This window comes from Erithacus rubecula, assembly GCF_903797595.1.
Source record: "Erithacus rubecula genome assembly, chromosome: 27".
Lineage (NCBI taxonomy): Eukaryota > Metazoa > Chordata > Aves > Passeriformes > Muscicapidae > Erithacus > Erithacus rubecula.
This window is the reverse complement of record NC_136679.1, coordinates 3,650,854-3,674,519: the sequence shown is the minus strand read 5'-3', so window position 1 is coordinate 3,674,519 and position 23,666 is coordinate 3,650,854. Positions and strand designations below refer to the sequence as shown.

General features: G+C 51.1%; 1 protein-coding gene across 2 annotated transcripts in view; it reads left to right on the top strand.

The window, feature by feature from the left end:
- Positions 1-23,060, top strand: part of NSF (N-ethylmaleimide sensitive factor, vesicle fusing ATPase) — a 69,615-nt gene extending 46,555 nt beyond the window's left edge. Inside the window, exons 12-21 of one of the 2 annotated variants that reach the window (XM_079327691.1) lie at positions 466-653; positions 3,448-3,543; positions 4,095-4,251; positions 5,706-5,839; positions 7,212-7,278; positions 7,445-7,524; positions 15,866-16,000; positions 16,780-16,893; positions 21,108-21,163; positions 21,707-23,060. In XM_079327691.1, coding sequence (XP_079183817.1) covers positions 466-653; positions 3,448-3,543; positions 4,095-4,251; positions 5,706-5,839; positions 7,212-7,278; positions 7,445-7,524; positions 15,866-16,000; positions 16,780-16,893; positions 21,108-21,163; positions 21,707-21,725 — 1,046 coding nt within the window. In that variant the 3' untranslated portion in view covers positions 21,726-23,060. Of the gene's footprint in view, positions 1-465; positions 654-3,447; positions 3,544-4,094; positions 4,252-5,705; positions 5,840-7,211; positions 7,279-7,444; positions 7,525-15,865; positions 16,001-16,779; positions 16,894-21,107; positions 21,164-21,506 lie in introns of both variants that reach the window. The other variant, XM_079327692.1, reaches the window with a different exon arrangement.
- Positions 23,061-23,666: the final 606 nt, after the last annotated feature.

The window sequence follows — 23,666 nt, the reverse complement described above, 5'->3', positions numbered from 1 at the left end:
TGTGGCTGCCCCTGGATCCCTGGCAGTGCCCCAGGCCAGGCTGGACAGGGCTGGAGCAGCTGGGATAGTGGAAAGTGGCCCTGCCATGGCAGGGGTGACACTGGATGATCTTTGAGGCCCCTTCAACCCAAACCACTCCATGATAACTGCAAGGTGGGAGCTGGGTTGGTGGGAGGGATCCAGGGGACTGACCAGATTGTCATTCCTGGTGTGGAGATCTGAGAGAATCCCACTTGGAGGAGCCCTGAGGAAAGAAACTCAACCTTGTGCTCTTCTCTCTGCTTTGGTGGGGACACTGCTCAGTTTGCCAGTTAATGGAATTGAATGTTCTCAGTGAGCAGCAGCATCAAATCCCCTCACTGTGAGTGCAAAGTGCTGGTGGTGGGAAGGGATGCAGAGGGCAGGGCCAGGGGGGTTTGCAGTGCTGTGCTCAGGGCTTTGCTTGTGTTCTGTCCCCCATGCCAGGCCTGCCAGATGAGAAGGGCAGATTCCAGATCCTTCACATCCACACAGTGAGGATGAGGGAGCACCAGCTGCTGGCTGAGGATGTGGACATTGCAGAGCTGGCAGTGGAGACCAAAAACTTCAGTGGTGCAGAGCTGGAAGGTTTGGTTCGAGCTGCTCAGTCCACTGCCATGAACAGACACATAAAGGTCAGTCCTGTCATCTCCTCCTGTGGCAAAAAAGGGAAAATGATTACTCTGGAATATTGAGTGTTCACTTCCAAGTGGAAAGTGGCCTATCAGTGTAGCTCAGGAGATGAAACTCATGTGGGCACCACCTTTTCCCTGTGCTTTTCCTTCATTCTGAATTCCCTCTTCCCTCTCCTGCCCTCCAAGTGCCTCTTGCCCAGCTTGATGGTGTGTTTTTTGAGGAAGTTTTGATAAAAACTGAAAGTCTTGAGCACAGTTTGTGCATTGGACACAGGGGACAAGGTGGGAATTAGAGCAGCCATTTATAGGGAGGCTGTGCTGGAGCCTGTGCTGCTCAGTGTGTTCCTAAATGTTCTCTGAGGAGGGGGAGGTTACAATCTCAGAGCTGGTTTAGAGGCATAAAGAAAAAGGTCACCAGTGGGGATCTCCTGGGGGCATTTGAAATGTCACAAGGTGCCAGTGAATTTTGGGTGGCACTGGGAGAGAGACTTCAACAGGTAGAGGCAGGGCTGGGGACTGACCTGGCCATCACCTGGGGCTGAGTTCTTGGAGCTGGAATGGTCTGGAAATCCCAGCTCAGTCACTGCCAGTGAAAACAGCAAAATAACAAGGTTAGAATTTCCCAGGAGAGGTAAACAGCAAAAGTGGGGCTGTGATTCCATCATGGATAAAATCCCTGGAGTACTTGGATTGTGCTAGAACCAGGGCATGGAATGGAGCAGGGGTCAGAGGCTCAGGAGGGTTTTCTTGGGAAAAATGATTAAACTAGGATTCCTCAGCCTGAAGAAAGCTTGGTGAAGAGCTATGGAGTGTGAGAGTGCTGGGATCAGGGAATGGGGGTGGCTGTTCAGAGCAGCAGAGATGTGCTCTGTGTGAGTGTTCAGCCTTGAGGGGCATCCTTTGCTGCAAGTCTTGGCTGAATTCAGGGGGCTTTGGACAAAATCTTCATTGCAAATAAGTGCTGGCATGGTGCTCACCCCCCATCCTCTGATTCATGCAACCTTCCCACTCCCTCTGTTCCCTGGGGACACTTCCCTGCCTCCCCTTCCCTCTGCCTGGGGGGGTCAGTGTGTGCAGGAGGGAGTTCAGGCCCGTCCAGTGTCAGGGGTGTGGAGGCAGATGCAGAGCTCAGTATTCAGTGGTGTTGAAATATGAGATGATGAGCTGGTGAGGAAGGAGCCTGAGGCACAGCCCCTCTGCCCTGGCCAGGGCTGGGGCAGCTCCTGCAGGAACAGCCCTGCACATCCATCCCACAGCACAGGGCTGCTGTTCAGTCAAAATCTGCTCAGACTCAGATTGAGGAGCAAATCACACTTTCATTTAAGTGAGGAATCATTTGCTGCTCAGACATTTTTATCTCCTGGGAGTGCTCTTTCTAAAGGAAAAATTACTCTTCCTGCTAATTAGTTCTTGTATAACCATAATACTTGACAAGTTGTTTCATAGAGCAAAAAAACCACAAACATCATCACTTTCTCATTTTCTTGTGCTCTGTCTCAAAAAAAAAAAAAAAAAAATCAGCACTTCTGGATTCTTCCTTTTGCAGGCAAAACATTTTCCTTAAATAATTAATTTTGCTTATAGTTGATGTTTTTTCAGTGCTTGAGTTTGGGGTGAGTTTGGGGAGTGTTGGTGTTTTGATCTATTCCCTGTTGTACCAAGAAATCATGTGGGAAAAGGGGAGATGGCAATGTGCAAATGTGAAAGAGCAGTCTCCTCCTCTGGGGTGGTTTGTGATCCACATCTCAGTAATGTATGGATGTGCTTTCCACATGGGAAGTGGCCACGGGTTGTTTTGCTTTTCTAACACTCTGACACAGTAATTTTGGGTAATATTCTTTATTCTGAAGTTGCTTTTAGCTAAATGATGCAGTAAAGTATTTTATTCTTTCCTACAAGTACTGAAAATTTAAAATATACATCATAGGCCTGACCTAGTTTTCAGAAGCACCTGTGAGAAGCAAGAGGACAAATGGAAAATAAAGGGGCATTGTCTCCTGAATCATTTAAACTCTTGTGATTGTGTCTCAAAGTGTGTGTGTGAAAATTAAAACATGAACTCATTGAAGGCTGGGGAGGTAAGAGCCCCCCTGGTTTTAAGTGTACACACAACTCCAGGAATATATTGAGTGTTTCAGGTACCTTCACCTCCCTCTGCAAAGTAGAAAAGTGATCACCTGGACTAAAGATCCCCTCAGCTGTTCATTTGGCACCCTGTCTTTGTGCTTGGTGGGAGTTTTTGGGAGAAGGGACTCTGATTTCAGCCATCCCCTGGCTGTGTCTGGCACAGGAGGATTGGCCAGCCTGGGCTCCTGTGCTGCTCTTCAGTGCTCCCATGTCATTATTTTTATTGTTATTTTTCCCTCCCATGCTCAGGTGCACTCTGTTCTAGCAGGTCCCTAGTGGAGGGGAATGTCTGAGACACTTCTTTGAGGGTTAAACACAGTTTATTTGTCTTAGTTCCCAGCTCCAAAGGGTAACTCTGCCATCCCAGTAAGTTCTGGAAGTTTGAACTGGGCTGAGGTCAGTCCCATGCTGACTCCAGCAGCAGGGATGGGCCAGAGCTTCAGCCCTGCTCCTGGCTGGGGTCACAGGCATCCTCTGCTCTTCAGCCTCACCCAGAGGGGGGGACAGCTGCCCTGCATGCTCTGTGGGGCTGGGGTCTGGCTCTTGGGGTGGGGATGGCTCCAGGGCTACCCAGCAAATCCCTGCCCAGCCAGGGCTGGGGCTGTGGGGGAGCTGGGGAGGAGCTGGGTGCTGCTGCTGGCTCAGTGTCCCTTATTTGCCTTTCTAGGCCAGCAACAAAGTGGAGGTGGACATGGAGAAGGCAGAGAGCCTGCGTGTGACCAGAGGGGATTTCTTTGCATCCTTGGAGAATGATATCAAACCAGTAAGTGGGCACAGGGAACTGCAGCAACAGTGATGGGAGGGAGCAGCTTCCTTTGGGATCCCCCAGTAGTGATGCTGACATGTCTGTGCTGTGCAGGTGGGGAGCTCTGAGCTCTCTGTGTACCTGTTGCTGCCCAGAGAGTCATAAAGAGAATGAGAACAGATAAAGAACAGCTGGGGGGGGTTCTTCTCCTTGTCACAGCTTTCCCTTTTAGGGCACTTCAATTCCTGGGTGACAGCTTCACCCTGGGCTGTAGGTGGAGGTCTGAACCTCATTTCTGAGAGTTATCTCCACACAGTGTGGAGTCAGAACCCACTGGCAGCTTGCACTGACTAGAACTGATTGTGAGAGTATAGGAAAAGATGTTCCTGAATGTGCCTGCTCTCCACCTGTGCTCAGCCCTCTGAGCTGGAATGCTGTGGCTCACCAGGGGCTGGCACTGTCTCACTTCAGCATCTTCCTGAGCTTGCTCCTGGTCATTTCTCTTTAATTGTTTCATGTTTTTTTCTGAAAAATGATATGGTAAAAGAAGTGTTCCCTCTCTTCTACAGGCATTTGGAACCAACCAGGAAGACTATGCCAGCTACATCATGAATGGGATCATTAAGTGGGGGGACCCAGTAACGAGGGTGTTGGATGATGGGGAGCTGCTGGTGCAGCAGACCAAGAACAGCGACCGCACTCCCCTGGTCAGCGTGCTGCTGGAAGGTACAGCTGGGAGCAACTGGGGAGCAGCTGGGAGCAACTGGGGAGCAGCTGGGAAACAGCTGGGGAGCAGCTGGGGAGCAACTGGGAGCAACTGGGAGCAACTGGGAAGCAGCTGGGAGCAGCTGGGAGCAACTGGGAAGCAGCTGGGGAGCAGCTGGGAGCAGCTGGGAGCAACTGGGAAGCAGCTGGGAGGCAACTGGGGAGCAACTGGGGAGCACCTGGGAGCAGCTGGGGAACAGCTGGGAACAGCTGGGAGCAACTGGGAGCAGCTGGGAGCAGCTGGGGAGCACCTGGGAGCAGCTGGGGAACAGCTGGGAACAGCTGGGAGCAGCTGGGAGCAGCTGGGGATGGCCTCTGCAGGCTGCTGCTGGTCCAGACCTCCTGTCCATCTCTGACATCCTGCTGCTGCCCCCCTGCCCCCCTCTGACATCCTGCACCTGCAGCAAACACCTTGGGGGGAAATGGAATTGGGATCTTCCAGTTTGCTTGGGTGAAGTTACTTTGGATATTAAAACTGTCTCGGCCAGATGGGATCCTGTGCTGGGGAGAAGGGAATGTTCCCAGTTAAAAACCAAAATGTACCCAGTGAATAACCTGAATTTGGCTGGATTACAGTGGAGATGTCTCTAGCTGAGTCAGTTGTCTAAATTGTCTTTGAAGTCACTGGAGAGCTCATCAGTGCAATTAGCTGAGTTCAAGCTGCCACATTGAGGTGGCTCTGTCAGGTAAAGGTGGGTTTCCCTCTATCCAGACTGTTACTGACTAAGGAGAGTTTCCAGATAGTGGAAGGTGGTTCCAGTATCTGTGTTACAGGTTTTGGAGGAGAATTTGTTATACTGGAGTAGAATTTGTTATTTATCTCTTCCCTTTTTCCTTTCCCAAAGCCCAAAAAGATGGGTTACCACTATTGCTTGTGGTCTGTAGCTTTGGAGTTAACCCTGAGTAATTCTTTGTGTTAGTGCCCAGCAATTTCTTCTGTCCTTACAAACTGATTCATGTGGGGTGCATGAATTCAGGTGTGCTTTTGGTCTCTGAATTATCCTAGTGTGAATTCAGGCAGATAACAAATTGTCTTTGCCAGTGTTTCCCTGGTGTTCCTGCTGACTTGTCTGCCAAGGTGCCAGCAGAAATCATACTGAGACAGGACACAAGCTCAAGAAATTTATCCAAATACACAAACTCACACATTTTGGTGCCATGGCTGCTCCTGCAGAACGTGTGATGTCCTCTTTTATGTCATGGCATATGCTCAAGTAGTTCCATGAATTGCCTTCATGTGGAGGATTGACTTGCACCAGGAGTTAGTGTATTCCTTCTGCAAGCAAAAGAAATGCTCATTTCAGAGTGCAGATGCCTCTGGATGGAATTCTAAACATACCCTAAGTATCATCCCCCCTGAGCAATGTCAGAGCTGTTTTCTCCCATGTTTATTCCTTGTTTGTCCTTTGCTTCAGGCCCTCCCCACAGTGGGAAAACTGCTTTAGCAGCAAAAATAGCAGAAGAGTCCAACTTCCCCTTTATCAAGATCTGTTCTCCTGATAAGATGATTGGGTTCTCTGAAACAGCCAAGTGCCAGGCCATGAAGAAGGTATGTGTGTGTCCCCCTGTGCCTGGTGACAGCCCAGGTCTGGGTTCTCTTGTGGAGAGAAAGGGGAATTACCTTTGGGATGGAGCTTTCTGCTCTCTCTAGGTCTGGAAATCCTGCATGCATTTATTTATAAAGTTGGATGTATTACAGAATTGTAGAATGGTTTGGTTGGGAGGGACCTTAAGCCCATCCAGTGTCACTCCTGCCATAGCAGGGACACCTCCCACTGTCCCAGCTGCTCCAGCCCTGTCCAGCCTGGCCTGGGACACTGCCAGGGATCCAGGGGCAGGAGCTGCTCTGGGCACCCTGTGCCAGCCCTGCCCACCCTCCAGGAAACAATTCCTGCCCAATATCCCACCCAGCCCTGCCCTGGGCAGTGGGAAACCATTCCCTCCTGTGCTGTCCCTCCAGACTCCTGTCACAGTGTTTTTGTGGCACTGAGTGCCTGGGGAAGGTTTCAGGGCTGTGTCTGGTGTGTAATCCTGGCAGACAGTGCAGCAGAACACATCTGGATGAGCAGCCCTGGAGCTCTGCCTGGGAAGGAGGAGGCAGGAAGGACTTAGGGCTGCACTGGGGAGAGCAGATCCTGCCTGAGTGGGACTAGGACCTGTTCTGAGGTGGGGCCTTGAGTTAAACAAGAGCTTTAACAGCCTGGGGAGCTGGGGAATGTGAATGAGTTGAACATTGTCATTTCCTGGAGCAGCCCAGCACTTACTCCTCAGGTGGATGGTACTGAATGGGGCTGAATGTTCCTCTGATCACATTGGTGCAGGGTTGTGGAGTTTCCTTGGAGAAGCAATGCTCCTGTAACTGGGGGTTCAGTTTGTGTCTTAGATTCCCAAAGGAGCCTTTTGGACTCACTGGAATCAGGGTTTGCTGGGGGCAGGGCTGTAGCACTACTGCTGTCCTTAGTGCTGCCTGCTGCTCACACCCAGAGCAGGACACTGCTGCTCCAGGAAGGGTGGCTGGGGCTGACACCCACACCTGGCTCAGTCCCTTCTCCTGCAGGGTACCCAATGCCCAGCCTGAGGAGAAAAGCTTGGGCAAGTTCTCTCTGTGTGTCACATTATCAGTGTTGCCCCAGCTCCAAAAACAGAGGAGTGGTGCTGGTTTCTCCCTGGCTTACAGTGAACCTCAGTGCAGCTGCTTGTTGCCAAGGGTGGGGGGTAAATGAACAAATAAACTGGGTTTGTGGAGATGGCAGTGTTTCATTGCCTGCAGGGGGCTGGTCTCTCATTACCTACATGTTTCATTCTCAGGTTATTCCTCTCAGTGCTGCTGTGCTCAGCTCAGCCCACAGGAGCAGGCCCAGCTGTGGCTGTCATAGTCCTGGGGCTGAGGTTTAACACTGAGATATTTCTGTGTTTTTCAGATCTTTGATGATGCCTACAAGTCCCAGCTCAGCTGTGTTGTTGTGGATGACATTGAGAGACTTCTAGGTGAGTCAGGAGGAGGGAGAGCTGTGCTGGCTGCTGCAGAAATATTTGCAATGTTGTACCATGGCAAACTGGAAATTATCTGGAGCATTGAACTGATTTTGATACAATGAAATGCCTTAAATGTGCATCTGTCCCATGGGAATCAAAATGCATTTTTTCCTTTCAGATTATGTCCCAATTGGACCTCGGTTCTCCAATCTGGTCTTGCAGGCCCTTCTGGTGCTGCTGAAGAAAGCCCCCCCCCAGGTAAGGCAGGATCCCTGTTCCTGCAGGAATTGGGACACTGGGAGCTTTGTGTCTGCCTGGGAGCTGCCAGGGGTGTTAATGCTTTTGTCTGAGTCAGCCACCTTAATCCCAGCCTGTGCTCTTCATTCACTTGGACATTTCTGGGATAACCACAGGGGATTCAGCTTCAAATATTTAATTACTGGGGGCTGAATCTTCTGCAGTTAGTCCTAAAAACACTGACTAAGGAAACCAGTTTAACCTTCACCAAGAAAAGCTGAATTGTGGCAGCTGCCTGCCCTCTGAGGAGCTGTTCAGGCCAGATCCACCCTGCCTCAGCCACGTGCTCCCTCCCTGTTCAAAAATCAATTTCTGTGTAATCTGTGATTGTGGTTGTCAGTGGTTTAATTTGTTCTTAACTTGAAATGATGAGGTGTTAATTACAATGACTGAGGGAAGCTTAAGATCTTGTCTCTCATGCTGATCCTGTCTGTTTGCACTTTGTGGCTGGGTGAGATTTAAGAACATCACAGGTGCTGAGGGTTCTGCAGCTCCTGCTGCCTGAGACAGGCAGGCAGGGACTCCTTTCTTGTTTGCCATTTTCCTGTCCTTCATTGCATTTCTTCTGTGTGTGTGAGAGTATCTGCATGAATAAATAACCTCCTAACAGGAACACTATGAAAGCTGGTGTCAGGAGAAAGCAGAGAGGCACAGTCTGGGTGAAGTCAGTTTTTTGTCATGTTTAATATCCTGGCACAGGAGTGTGTGTGAGTGTTGTTTTCATTAGAGAGTTTGGTGAAAAGACCTTTCAAATCCAGGACTTTGAACTCAATTGTAATGTCACAGGCCCTGAGTTGCCTGTGTCAGCCTGGGAGAACAAAGATTCTCCCAGTGAGCTTTCTAGGCCATGTGAGGTCTGTAACACAACAGCATCCAGGTTTTGTCACATGCTTGGAGCAGAGCAGCACATCCTGGTCACATCACTCCTGCAGTCACTGTCCTCTTGCAGGCTCTTGCACAGCCAGGACATGGTTGTTCCATAAATCAACAGGGAAAACAGAACTTGATTTGGTTCATTTTTCAAAGGAATTCACAGAATCACTGGGTTGGAAGAGACCTTCAAGATCATGGAGTCCAACCCGTGCCCCAACACCTCAACTAGACCATGGCACCAAGTATTAAATTGCCCATTTGGCCATTATTTCCTGAATGTGTGCTGCCCTTTGGGGGCACCTGGGGCTCCCCAGAGCAGGACACAGGCTGGAGCTGACAGATATTTGCCAAGTTTGTGCTTGTTGCAGAGGTTTGTGCTCAGCAGGATTTGAAATCCCCTGGGGGCTGGGAGACTCTGCCTTGACAGCCAATATTATGGTGACTTAAGCCATAAATTGTTGGAGGGTACAGAGTGAGTTTGCTGAGGAAATGTCACTGGTTGATTGATCATGTGGGGGTTTTCTCTTTTTGTTCCAAGTGTCTTGTGTTGGTCATGAGCCCTTTGGTCTGCCCTGCTCTGGTGGTTGTGGGGTCAGGGCTCTTCCTGGTGTGTTTGTGGTGAGCTCCCTGGGATAGCCATGGCATGTGGGATCTTGGGCATTTAAAAACCCAAAGCTGTGTAAGAGGCAGAGTGGTGCAGGAAAAGGCTTTTTCTGCTGTGACAGTTTACTGTGGAAAAGGTTGGATTTGGGCACAGAGACTCTTGGGGGTTTTGAACTCAAGTGAGGAGCCCATGGTGGGGATAATCCTGAGGGTTAATCAACCCCTTCCAAGTCCCCTGTGAGGTTACAAGTTCCCTTGGGGAGCAGTTTCTTTGCAAGGATCTGGCTGATCTCAGGGGGTTGCTGTAGACTGAGGTGCAGAGAAGGCTCTGAGTGCATGAGCAGCATCAGTGGTACTGACCTGCCTGGGGTCACAGCACCATGGATTTCTGTGGGACTGGGATTGTGGTTTAGCATCATTCCTGTAAAAATGGGATCTTCTGGGACATCCCTGTGCTCAGAGAAATTCTTGGCAGGATGCTGGGGAGACAATACCTGTTCCCCTTTGCTTTGGTGTTTCACTTGTGGCAGGGGCTGAAATACTGAGCTGATTTCAAGGAATCATGGAATGCTTTGAGTTGGGAAGGACCTTACAGCACATCCAGTGCCACCCCTGCCATGGCAGGGACACCTCCCACTGTCCCAGGCTGCTCCAACCCTGTCCTGCCTGGCCTTGGGGACTCCCAGGGATCCAGGGGCAGCCACTGCTGCTCTGGGAATTCCCTTCCAGGGCCTCCCCATCCTCACAGGGAGGAATTTCCTTCCAATATCCATCCATCCATGCCTGTGGCAGTGGAAGCCATTCCCTGTGTCCTGTCCCCATGGATGCAGCATGGCTGCTCCCTCTGCTGTGGCCCAGATTAGGAATTCACTGGGGTGTCACATCACTTGCAGGGATATTCTTGATGTGCAAGCAGCTCCCTGCAGTCACTGGAGGCTCTGTGTGGAAGGGAAGCATTTCTGGGATGAAATGTTATTAATTATGCATTGAGTTGCATGTCTCTGCTGAATTGCTGTAGGAAAAGCTGCCTCCCAGGCTCTGCTCTTCCAAGGGAGGCTGGATTATTGGAACATGCTGTGGGAAGGGCAAACACTTGAAGGTTCTGGTTTTCTTTTGAGAGTAAACACTTTAGACTTTAAATAAACTAGAAACCTCTCTGAGCTTGCTTTAAATTGCCAGTCACAGCTCCTGCTTGTGGTTCCACTCAGCAGTGTTAAATAGTGCTATCTGTTACTGCTGCTTCAAGAGGGCTGAAAACCATTGCATTTTGTTCAGCATCTTTTTTTTAAACCAATTAAAAATCTTTTCTGAAATGCCTTGAAGAGAAGAAAATAAACCATGTTCTCTTGGGTCTTTAATTCAATCAAGTTTGCCTGTGTTGTGCAGGAGCAGGGACTGGGGGATGGAAAGGCTGAAAAGGGCTGTCTCAGCAGGGAGCCCAGCAGAGAAAAGGACTTTGCTGAGAACTGAGCAGCAGCAGCTCCCAGGGCCGGGGCTGCTTCATCTGCATGCAGAGTCACACGGGGCTGGAGCCACATGTGCCCCCCTGCTGCTCCCCACGCTGGGAATGGGCTGGGAGGGGCTCACTGTCCCCAGGGCATGGCTGGGCAGGGTGCCCAAGGGACCCACCCTGCAGCCACAGCCCCCAGCCCCCAGCCCCTTCTCTCCAAGGGACCCACCCTGCAGCCACAGCCCCCAGCCCTGGGGATGTCCTGTCACTGTCCCACAGCCCACAACCCATTTTCTTGAAGGGACACCCACCCCTGGGGATGTCCTGTCACTCTTCCCAGAGCCCCCAGCCCCTTCTCTCCATGAAACACCCTCTCCTGGAGCTGCCCTTCCACTGCTCCCAAAGCCCCCAGCCCCTTTTCTGACTGGGACACTGGAGGCTTTAGCCAGTTGATGAACATTATTGGAGAATAATCTCCTTGTTTGGTGTAGAAGGCAGAAAGGCAGGACACACACCTCTGCACTGTCCCCCTGTCAGCACAGGGGGATCTTGGGCTCCAGACTGGGGCACTTTGCCTGAAAATGGACAGGGTGAGTCCAGGTCTAAGGCTGTGCCTGTGTCTGATTTCTGTGATGGAAGAACTGGGCTGGAACTGCCCTGCTTGTGAATCTGACACCAAATCATCTCAAGCTGTTCCTCCTTCCTTGGTAATTTACTCACATGTTGTACCTGGTTTTTGGGAGTTTGGCTTGAATCCTGATTTGCTGTGGCTGAACATGTGGCACTTTCACCATGGCTGCTGCAGAAATTAAGGATGAAGAAAGTGAATTTTTCTGGAGATGGAACCCTGTGCTGTGTGCTCTGGGATGACCCTGCTGGAGCAGAGAGTGGCACTGAGGCCTCTTCCAGGCCATTCTGGGATCCTGTAACAAGAACAAACCCTGAGATCTGCCCTGCTGTGTGTCAGTGCACAGGAGCTGGGTGAGGGCAGCTTTTCCAGTTTGATGGCTTCTCCTGCTGCCTCCATAATTCCTGGGGCAAGCAGTGCTGCCCTGGGGCTTCTCACTTGTTTGTTGAGTTGCCTGAAAGTTTGAGGAGCTGGAGGAACTCCTGCCCTGTCAGAGCTGGGGTCACTCTGGCTGCTTTCCAGGGCTCAGGGTTAAAGGCAGGGAGTTGAAGGCATGGCTTTTTCTGAGGAAAGCAGGGAAAAATCAGGATCTTTTGGGTGGAGCTGTTAAAAATTTGAAGCACTTTTGTGGAGTAGCCATCTGTTGTGAGGAGCTCCCAACCACGTCAGTGGTTCAGGGACTTGGGAATAGATTTTAACAGAGGTATCTAAAAATTGCTGATGGATCTGCCCTCTGGGAACTCATCCTAGTGCTTTTCAACCTTGTTAAGCCTTTCCATTTTTAGCCTGAGTCCAGCTGAGCTGTTGGTGAGAGCAAACACCCTTTAGTTCAGTTTATCTGATGTTTGATAATTCCCTCTTGTGCTCCCTGGTTTCTGCAATGACAAGCAGCAGTCTCTCCCTCATGTTCTCTACACCACCTTTGATTTTATAAACATCTCTGTTTTTACCAAGGATCTATTTAGGGAAGTTATTCCCTAAACCCTGACCATCTCCAGTGCTTTCTCTGATTTGTCCAACTAAACAAAATCTTAGAAACATGGCATGGTTTGGGTTGGAAGGGACCTTAGATCCCACCCAGTGTCACCTGGACACCTCCCACTGTCCCAGGCTGCCCCAGCCCTGTCCAGCCTGGCCTGGGACACTGCCAGGGATCCAGGGACTGCTGCTCTGGGCACCCTGTGCCAGCTCTGCCCACCCTCCCAGGGAGGAATTCCATCCCAATATCTCATCCAGCCCTGCCCTGGGCAGTGGGAGTCCATTCCCCTTGTCCCAGTCCCTTCCCAGCTCTCCTGGAGCCCCTTTAGGCACTGGAAGGGGCTCTAAGGTGTCCCCAGACCCTTCCCTTCTCCAGGTGAACACCCCAGCTCAGAAATGCTGGATTTGAAGTTGTACTGGACACAGGAAGGAACTCCTGGATTCACATGGCAGAATGATGATCCTGTTCTAAATGTGTCCCAGTGGTCACACACAGAGTGAGATGGAGCTGGTGTTCCCACAGAATTCCCACAGAGAATGCCAGTGGTTTCCTCAGGGTCCCAGGGCTGTGGAGCCCTGGCTGTGTGTGCAGCAGTTGCCCAGTGCCCCATGGCTTTGGGCCAGTGACTCTCAGTGCCACTGGCTGGGTCTGCCAGCCCTGAGCTGCCCTTTAGGGAGTGTTTGCTGCTTGAGTCCAGGGTGGGGGCAGCTCTCCTGGAGCAGGGATGTGCCACCTGGGCTCCATCAGTCGTGGACACCTGATGTGCCAAGAGGTAAAACTGCCCTCACTGACATCCCTGTGCTGCCTGTGTCCTTTCCTGATGAAACTCCAAGTAAATTCCATTTTTATTGTAATCAGGCACAGAGTTCATTAATGTAAGAGGGAAGCATCCCTCAGGCAGCCACTCTGAGGTAGTTTTCCCCTTGATTGATGCCTGATCAGTGTGCCAGGCACTGTACCCATGCTGGGAGCTATATTTGGGGAACAGACAGTGCCTGGGTGCTGCTGAGCAGTTTTTTTTCCCCTCTAAAATGCTCATAGTTCATGGGAAACTGTTATTAACACAGCCCCTTGCCCAAGCTGTTCAGGATTTTGAGTGTTCCATACAGTAATAAATAAGATTTTAGGAGAACCACTTGTGAAGCAGATGGGTCTGGGTGGCACAGCATTTGTAGGAGGGGTTGTTCTGTGTTTTGGAGGGCTCAGTCCTGGTCAGGGGTCTGTCCTTGGCTTCCTCTGTAGTGGAGCTGTTTGAGGTGCCTGTGTATGGCTGGTGAGGATCCCTTGGCTAAGGGAGCAGGAATTCTCCTTGCAGGGCTGCACCCTTTGCTGAGTTACAGCACCTGCAACATCAGCCACAGCAGCACCAGGGGAGGAGCAGGAGCTCCCTGAGGACAGGGGGTGAGGAAATACAGAGCAAATGAAAGCAAAGTCAGAGCTGGCAGGAAATGTTCCCAGTCAGTTCTGTGATAGTCCCTGAGTGCTCCTGGACTTCTGTGTGCTTCAGGTGTTTTCTGCTCACACAGCTGCCACACCAGAGCTTCCACCCTGTTTTACCAACCCTTTCCATAGTGGTAAGCTGCTGGAATTTTGTCTTCATGCAGGCAAAAAGCTTTTCTGCTGCTGAGCATCACTTAACCCTCTTGGGCTCCAGTGCTTTAGCTGGGAATCTCTCATGGGAGGTGTCCCTGTCCATGGCTGGGTGTGGAACAAGATGGTCTCAGGATCTCTTCCAACCCAAACCATTCCAGGATTCCATGAAAATGGGCAGCTGATGGGGCTTCCTGAGTTCCTGTGGGAGTGAGAATCAAACTCCATTCACTTTCTCTCCACTGAGTGTGTTGAGTTTTCATCTTTGCCACCCAGATTTTCCTGATTTGGCTCAAACTTGTAAAATGCTGTAATATTTTCCTGCCCTTGCTGCACCATCCAAAAGAAAAGAAATCCTGTTCAGTTGCAAAGCTGTGGCCATGCAGGATGTGGTGGGAGCAGCACCTGTGGAAAGGGGCAGAAATGCCATGGGATGGCTGTGTGCTCTTCCTGTGTGCCCTTCCCCAGGTGACCTGCAGGCAGTGTTGGACCCTCAGCCCTGAAACATCACATTAACTGCTTCCACTGCAGTTCTAACCCAGTGTTTTCAGTTCAGGAATTGGCTGTTTCCCCCCTTTTTCTCTTTTCCAAAGGTGGATGAGTGGTGCTGTGGTGGCTGAGCTGCAGGTGGGGATCCATTCACACAGCAGGGTGTCCCCAGCAGAGCCTGTGTGGCACTGGTGACCTGGGACATGCTCTGGTGCCACCTGCCACATATTCTTTCCTTTTTCTCTCTTGGATTAAAACCAAGCTTGGAGTGAGCACTTGAGCTTATTCCCAGTTGAGGATCTTGCTCAGTGTCCAACACCAACAGGAGCAGAATGTGTTCAGTAAGTGCAGGGGAAGAGCAGACCCTGGGAAGGTGCAGTGTGCATCAAAGATGTGTTTGAACAGGTTTTCATCCTCTGTCAAGGGAATAATGCAAAGCAGTTACAGGATTCATTCTGGGAACAACTTTTAGGGTTTTGTTTTATTTTTATAATGATGAAGTTTTGTGTCATGAAGTTGAAATACAGAACTTGCACAGAATCACAGAGTATCCTGGGTGGGAAGGGACCCCCAGGAATCATCCAGTCCCACTCTGTTCCTGCACAGACACCCCCGAATCCCACCCTGTCCATCCCTGGCAGTGCTGTCCAAACTCTCCTGCAGCTCTGGCAGCCTCGGGGCTGGGACCATTCCTTGGGAGCCTGGGCAGTGCCCAAACCCTCTGGGGGAAGAACCTTCCCTGAGCTCCATCCCAGCCCCCTGACACAGCCCCAGCCATTCCCTGGGAGCCTGGGCAGTGCCCAAAGCCTCTGGGTGGGCACTGGGCATTCACTTCACTCTTGCAGCCTCAGCCAAACTTGTTGTACAGCAGAGGAGGGGGGTCCTTGGCCAGCCAGGTCCCTCCCAGCCCAGGGGCTCTCTGTGTACTGGGACAGGAAAGGGACTGATGGTCCTGCCTGGCAATCCCAGCAGCTCCCTCCACCAGCCAAAACTGAGCAGTGTCCAAACCCTGCACAGGGAAATTCAGATAGCAGTGGAAGGGGCTCTGCAATGTGAACAAACAGCAGTGGATTTGCATTTGCAGCTGATGTTTTCCACAAGTTGCTCTATTATTCATGAACCCTGTTATTGCCTGGGCTGACTCGGGGTTGCTCTGTGCACTCACTCTGGATTGGGAATTGGAGGCTGCTGGAGTGGGACTGCCCTGTACAGCTGCAGGGGGAGCTCAGGGATTCACAGCAACCTCTGCTCAAAAGCCTGAGCTGGAATTCCACTGGCACTGCCTGTGCAGGAGCAGGGAATTCACTGTACCCACAGATTCCTGAAGACAGGCTGTTCCCCCGAGAAGTCATTTGTAATTCAGCTTTTGGGAGTGGGAGTTTGCTCAGGCTTTTAAATTTAATGAGGATCCAGCTATTTCCAATGCTGGCTTCAGGAGGAGCTGTGAGTGTGGTGGGGCTTTGTGCAGCACAATTCCTGGGCCCTGCTGGTGGCACAGCTCCCAGAGCTGATCCTGCTCTCCTGTGGCTGCTGGTGGCCGCTTCAATTACTGCCAGATTTAATCCTATTAATTTCATTTGAAGTGGGCTTTTCAATGGCCATTTCCCATCTATCATGTGTGGTTAGCTGAGCCTTCCCCAGGCTGGTTCTGTCCAGTTTTGCCTGTCCTGACTCTCCCTTGCCTGGCCAGGGCCGCAAGCTGCTGATCATCGGCACCACGAGCCGCAAGGACGTGCTGCAGGAGATGGAGATGCTCAACGCCTTCAGCACCACCATCCACGTGCCCAACATTGCCACTGGGGAGCAGCTCATGGAGGCTTTGGAGGTGAGGAAAGGTTCAAGGATGGCAAGTGCTCCAAATTTGCTGGAAAGGAGGGATTTTGTAGTAGCTGTGTGTGGGAACACCAACTTGACATCGTGTCGTAACGCAGCTTTGCAATTTGCTTTTTCATGAATTAAATTAAGGTAAAATTAGAGGACAGCAGGTCTGGGGAAAGGTTTGTGGTCTGGATTGAGTCATTCCAAGTGCATGGAAGTGGGTAATGAATATAATTGGGACACTTAAACTGAGTGTGCCCGGAGGGTGCTGAGCTGTGGTGAATTGGAACAGCATCAACTGAAGGTGTTTGGTGCTGAGGAATTACAAATTCCTGCCTTCAGTGTCTCCTTATTCTGTGCCCTAGTGGGAGTTGTAGTGAGTACTGAAAGCTGTTAAAATAAACTGAACAGGCAAATCTTTGGTGCCATTGGCAAACATGTCCCAGTGGTAGTGTCACTGAAGCCTGAGAGACACAGACACTCCTGCAGCAGGTGTGGAAACTTCCTGTGGCTTGACCCATTGTTTCCTTGTAGACCCTGATCTGGAGAAGACTTGGAGTGCAGCAGAAGAGCCTAGCACTAACTGTTGGATAAGGGATGTTATGGAAAAAACAATTTTTAAAGATTTTTTTTGTTTGTGTTTTGCCTTGTGTAAGATACATTGCAATAAATTTTCCTTCTCAGCTAGTAAATGCTTCTAGCTTGCCATTCCCATTCTCCCAAGGCAGGTACCATTTTTCCTTCTCTCAGTCTGCTGTTGTTGATTTTTTAAATGATTTCCCCCAGCTCCTGGGTAACTTCAAAGACAAGGAGCGCAGCACGATTGCACAGAACGTCAAAGGGAAGCCTGTCTGGATTGGCATCAAGAAGCTGCTGATGCTGATAGAAATGTCCTTACAGGTAGGAATGGTTCTGGGGTCCTGCAGCAGTCCTGGGGGTTCCCTTCTCTGCTGTCACTGGGAGCCTTGGCATTGGTTTAATTTGCAGTGAGGGGAAATTTTCAGAACAAAGAAATCACCACATCTTGGTCCACAGAGATCTTTAAATCCCCCTGTGCCCATGGGCTGTTCAGAGCTGCATTTCAGAGCATCTGGATTAACTCACCTTTCATGGAATTTCTTCTCTCCACCCAGCACGTTAAGATTGCAGATAGCAATCACCTCAGATTTTTTTTTTTTTTTAAGAAGAAGGTGCTTGTCCAGGTGTATGTGCTCTTTCCCTGAAGAAGATAAATCTGTCAGGCTGTTCAGCTGCTCTTCTCTTTATTTTCCACTTTCAGCACTTTAAAGAAAATAATTGCAGAGGGTAGAACTATGCAGCCCTGCGCCCTCCCCCGCAGCAGCACCCATGCCTGGAGCCAGGCAGCAAGCTGGTGCTCATGCTGACACGGGCTGAGGGTGCAGCCCTAATCCTCCCCTGACATCCCAGTGCTCCCCCAGCCCCCCCTCACATCAGATGGATTTAGTGCAGCTGAGTGAGCTGTGCTCAGATCTTCCTCACAGAGGCAGGGCAGAAGTGAAGAGACTTGTAGCTCAGAGCACTCGAGTCGTGCACCCCTCTGTTCACTCCTCACAATTCTGTTAAAACTTGCTCAGTGCTAAGGATGTGCTCTGACTGGATGTCACCTCAGGGAATAAAGTCATTTATCTAGATTACTTTTTCCTCTTCTTCCTTGGCTTTTAATTCCATACCTACAGGCAAGTCAGTAAGTCATTGCTCACATGAATTAAATGTATTTAAGGGGTGCTGGCCTTCAGGGACTGCTGTGTTCCCTGAGCCCTGACAATGGCTCCCTTCTTCTGACACAGGACCTGTTCTTGTGCTGCTTTCTCCTGAAGTGCTGGCTGTTCTCAAAGCTTGGAAGTTCTGTAAACCATGGGCAGTTTTGAGTTGGGTGGGAATGCTGAGCCCAGCTCTGTTCCCAGCCTGGCCCTTGTGCTCATTCCACTCCTGGGGGCAGTTCTGGGCACCACAGTGTCATAGGGATAGAAAGGAGTTAGAGTGTCCAAAGGAGGGACCTGAAGATGGGGAAGGGTGGAGGTGAAGGCATAGCAGGGGCAGCTGAGGTCACTTGTTCAGCTGGAGCAGGGACTGAGGGCAGAGCTCAGGGGGGCTCTGCTGATCTCTGCTCTGTGGCAGGGACAGACCTGAGGGAGTGGCTGGGGCTGGGTGACAGGGGTTTGGGTGGGTATCAGGAGAAGATTATTGCCCCAGAGGGTTTGGGCACTGCCCAGGCTCCCAGGGAATGGTCCCAGTCCTGAGGCTGCCAGAGCTGCAGGAGAGTTTGGGCAGCACTGCCAGGGATGGGCAGGGTGGGATTTGGGGGTGTCTGTGCAGGAACAGGAGCTGGGCTGGGTGATCCCTGTGGATTCCTCCCCACTGAGGGTGTTCCATGGTGCTGTGACCAGTGACACTGTTGCCACAGAGTCCTCACTGTGCCCCAGGCTGTGCAGGAAAACTGCTCCTGGGTGTTATTTCTTTTCACAGAGCAGAGCTGGGGCTGTGCCCTTCCTCACACCCTGAACATCAAACATCAGCTGCTGCCACTGTCCCTAGAGCCACTGAGGGTTCCCTTTGCTGCCCATGCAGGGCTGGCAGCAGGGTGGTTCCTGCTCTGGTGCTGGGTTCAGGTGGTTGTGTAACAGCAGAGGTAACAGCATATGGCAGCTAAATATGAACCAGCTCTGTTCCAAAAGGTCTGAGGTGTTTCCATGACTCCATCTGCTGAACTGCTATAAATACAGGAGAGCAGTGCAGGCTCTGAGTGAGCAGAGCTGGGATCTGAGGGCACTGGAACCCACAGTGAGCTGGGATCTGCCAGACTCTCACAGGAGAGCACAATTGCACCAGATAAGAAATGCAGCACTGGATCTTGTTTTCACTTAGTTGTGCCATAGCTTTTTAGGAGACTTCCACTTGGAATTAAAAATTCCAAGTGATGGATGAAATGTCTCAGAACTCAGCTGATTAGATGCCAGGTGACTGAATTCTCTGTAAAAATATGCACATAGTGTCTTCCTCTGAATCTCATGGTGGGTTCAGTGTTCAGCCCCTTAGGTTTGGTCTGTAAATGACTCCTTGTTTGTGGCCCCACCTGGAGCTGGGGTCAGGCTTTACCCAGCACTGACCATTCCAGAAACATTCAGAAATCCAGGAAGGGAGGTGGTGAAGTTGTCAGTGAGGATCAGTGAGGTCAGAATGCCTCTGAGTCCCATCTCTTGGCTCCTGGAGCAGTGCCAGGGAGTGGCACAGCCCCGAGGCCAGCAGAGCTCCCAGAGGTGCCCAGGGTGGGATTGTTGGGGTGTCTGTGCATGGCCAGGAGTTGGATGATCCTTCCCCAGGGTCCCCTCCCAGCCTGGGCGTTCTCTGGCCAGTCCAGCCTACTGCTCAGCAGCATCAGCCACGGGGGCAGAGCAGGGTGGGGCAGACTCTGGACCCTTTGCCAGGTGAAGATTGAAGCTGTGCATGCCCCCAGAGGAAGGGGATGTCCAGGTGATCAGAGTCAGGGCTCACATGCTCCTGTGGCAGCTGCCTTCAGCCTTTCTGACAGAACCCAGAGTCCCTGAGGTGGGCAGAGCCCCCTGAGAGCCCCCAGCACTGCCAAGGCACTGCTGAGCCTGTCCCCAGGCCCCACAGCCCCACAGAAAGGGGACAGTGACAGCTGAGCCTTTCCTTGCAGCCAGGTGTCAGCTGGGAGAGGTTGTGCAGGAGGTTTAGGCTGCCTGCAGCCCCTCTGCTCTCCTGTTTGGTGGTAGCACAGTCCCTCAGTCCCTGGGTATTCCAAACACTCTCCTTGAGGGTTCACCTTTCTTCTCTTCCTGGACCCTGACTATTGCCAGTGTTCTCTGCTGCTCAAACCCCAAATGAAATGCTCACTGAGCCTCAGTAAGTTCCTCTAAATCCTCTTGTTCCAGTGAATTTATTTTTCTGATCTAAAAGTAGCTCAGCAGTTGGCACTGAGGAGCTGGCCTTGCTCTCCTATCTCACAGCCATGGGAAGTTTTACATTTTTAGGCTTTTCTTAGCACAAAGGAGAAATCCTTGCTGGCTCTTTCTCCCACACATTGCTGGGGACACTGTTGTTGGTTTAGGATTAATTTTCTTCTGAGCTGTTTTTGAAGGCATTTGTGTTACCCTCCATTGCAGCAGCCAGAATTTTAATTAGATGGCTTCTTCACATCTGGAATGGGAAGAAACTTTCCTTTAAGGATAAAAAATGGATGGGATGGGATGGAGGAATTCCAGACTCAGGTTTGGCCTCTCTGGTGGCACAGGCTGACACTTTGCTTCCCCACTCCAAGGATGAGTCCCAGTTTTGTGTTTTAAGCAGAGGCTTGCCTGTGTATTGCCAAGTGGGGATCTCACACCAGGTGATTTCACAGATCCGTGTCCTGGGTGTTCCCAGAGTGAGTCCCCTGGATTGCCAGCGTGGTGAGGATAAGGGTTGGTGATGGAACTTGCAGAGGGAACACAAGTTGGAGTTTATAGTACACAAGAACTTTTGAAATACAGCACCAAGATTCTGGGAAGCAACAGCCTCTGATTTCCAAATGTTTATAGTCCTCACTCACTGTATTTTGGTGCAAAACTAAGGAAGATTTCCCTGGAGTGATTCCATGAGAGGATGAGCAATCCTGTGCACCAGCACAGGGGACAGATCCAGCTACAGCAGCAGCAGCCTGAGTGTCTCCTGAGCCTTCCCTTGCACCCCTGTCCCCATCCCTGCTGTCCCTGTCCTGGGGAGGCAGTTCTGCTCCCTGGGAGCACACCCAGCTTGTGCCATCCTGCACCTTGTTCGTGGTGCAGGGCTGTGCCTGCCCTGGCAGCCCTGCTCAGGCAGAGCAAACAGCTCCAGCAGCCTCTGTGGCCCCAGTTCTGCTCCTGTGGGCAGGAACAGGACCCAGGGAGGGGCTGGAGCTCAGGGAAAGGTTCTTCTCTCGGAAGGACCCAGGGAATGGGCACAGCCCTGAGGCTGCCAGAGCTCCAGCAGCTCCCAGGGGTGCCCAGGGTGGGATTGTTGGACTCCATGATCCTGTCCAGCTCAGGACATTCCATGATTCTGTGCTTTTTTTGGCTGCCTGGCACTGATGGGGATCTGTTTTGTTTGCTGCTCAGATGGATCCTGAGTATAGGGTGAAGAAGTTCTTGGCTCTCCTGAGAGAAGAAGGAACGTAAGTACTTTTATTTAAAGCAGTGTTGGAATTCTCTTTTCTGCTCAGAACTGAGCTGCTCTGAGGGGAGCCTGCAGTGGGAGTATCTGCTCTCATTGTTGGCCCCTCTGTATTGTCAGAGCAGTTTGGGAGGGGGGAGGTCCTGAAGGTTTGGGAACCTGCATGCCTTAATTCTCTGCTTTTCTGAATTTACCCTTGGCTTTTAAAGTGTCCATGAGACACTGGGCCAACATTTACCTTTCTTTAACTAAAGTAAATCAAAAGACATTCTGCTTGAGTTAAAAATCCATCTGTTTATCTAAGATCTGGAATTTTGGTTTCTTGTCCTACTCTTTCCCCATAGGTGCCACAGGGAGTAGTTGAACCCAGTGGGACAGTGGCATCTCCTAGAGAATGACTTTCTAATACATGTAGGGCAGTACCTGTGCTGGGGAAACTCACACCACTATCTATCCTGGCTACATGTGAGTGGGTTCCAGTGTGTGCTTGATGCTTTATACATGTGCATGATGCTTTCCTGATGGATTTGGCTTCTTTTGCAAGAGTCCCTACCCTAGACTGAAGGTGGACCAAGTGCAAGATCAACAGCTGGAAAAGTGACCAACCTGGAGAACAAACACTGGGATCTTTACTCTTCTGTGCTCAACACACTGGACAAAGTGAAATGCTCCCTTGATCCCCAGAGCCCCATGTGGAACCTGCATGTGTAGTGCAATAGAGCATCTCTATTTGTCTTTGATATTCTGATGTCACGTGGAAGTGTCTCTAGAACACTGTGCTTCTGTCTCTGTGCAGCCAGGCTGCCTTTGGGGTGAGCAATGTCCTGTGAGGTGTGGGGCTGACCTCTTGTGTCCAGCATTCCTGCAGTGGGAAGGAGATCCTGGCTTCCAGCAAAGCTGCCAGTCTGGTGGAGGGATGTTGAAGCACTGCTCTGTCTCACCCTGGTCAGGTGAAGCTTTCTATGGTGTCACCCCAGCCCTCCCCAAATGTGAGCCAGACCCACACCCCACACAGTGCCCAGGGCAGCTGGGTGCTGCACCCCCTCTGTTCATTTCCAGGTGTTTTGGGGCCTGATGGGACACTGCTGGTGGCACTGGGGACTGGAAGAGGGCAGGCAAGTGTTGATCAGAGCAGAGGAGATTTCCAAATCCAGTATTTAAGGCATCAGATCTTGTTGTTAATTCAACAGCATTTTTAGAGATGCTAGTTCCAGCCTCCAGCTCTTCCCAAGTTCCTGTAGTGGCAGCTTTGGTATCCTCCAGCCTCATTTTATCCCCTTCTCCTGCCATGTTACCAAAGGTTGAAACTCCTCCTTAGAGACAGAGGGGAAGCCAAGCTCTGCAGGTGCAGGAGATGAGTATTGCCATGTTTTTGCACTGAATAAAGGAATGTATCAAACCCTGATGCTGAGGCTGCTCCCCTGGGCTCCACTCCTCCAGAGGGTTCCTGGAACATACCTCAGTGTGCTGGGCCATGAAATCAAAGCCATTCTGCAGATTTAGTCAGTGTAGCTTCCTGAGCTGGAGCAGACCCCCAGTAAGGGCTAGCAGTGAGTGCAGAGGTGTTCCCAGGGGAGGAGGGACCCTGGTGTCCTCAGTGTGCTCACAGCAGGTGGAGTTCACCACTCCACTCTGCTCCTCTGGCAGTGCTCTTGTGTTGTGATGCTGTTGTGAGTCCCAGTGGTGGTTCCCTCTCATTTTGTGTATGATCTTGTGAATTTATTTGTTCCTCCCTTCCCTCTGCCAGTCTGAGTGGCAGCAGCACACAGTAACTTATATTTCAGAGCAAATGATGTAAACCTTATCGTGTCTGTGTCCAGAACTATATTGATGAATAAATATCTGGTTTAATTGCACATTCAATGGATTCAATAAAAAAGCACAACTCCTTGTGATGACCTGGGTGCCATCTGTGTCTGCTGCTGGTGTGTGTGAGGAGCAGAGCAGAGCTCAGTGTGTGCCAGGATTGAATTGACCCCAGCCTCAATAGCTGGCCCCTCTGACTGAGGTTGGTGAGGGGACTCTGGTCCAGTCCTTGCTGGAGCTGTGTGGCCCTGCAGTGCCCCAGGTGTGTCTGTGGGTCTGTGGGCTGGGGGTACCCCACACCTGAAAGGCTGAGAAACCATCTGGGCTGCAGGGTGTGGCACCTGAGCCATTCCAGCATCTCCATCTGAGATGTTTCCTGCAGCTGGCACAAGGGAAGGGCAGCACTTTCCCCCCACTCTGTGTTCCCATGGCTCCTCCTGGCAGAGTGGCTTTAAATGCATAATAAATATACAATATTGCTTTCAATGTAAGGGCAAAGTTCTTCGCCCCCTTCCTTACCCTGTTTCATCTTGAACATTCCAGAAATGTGTCCCTGAAATGGAGGTGTTGACCAGGGGCAGATTTGAAAGTGCTGGGATGGGTTTTGGGCATGGTGTGGGGTGGAGGAAGGTTTGGGGCTGACAGGGAGAGCTTCCCCCCAGAGCTGTGAAATCCAGAACCCTCCATGGGCCAAATTC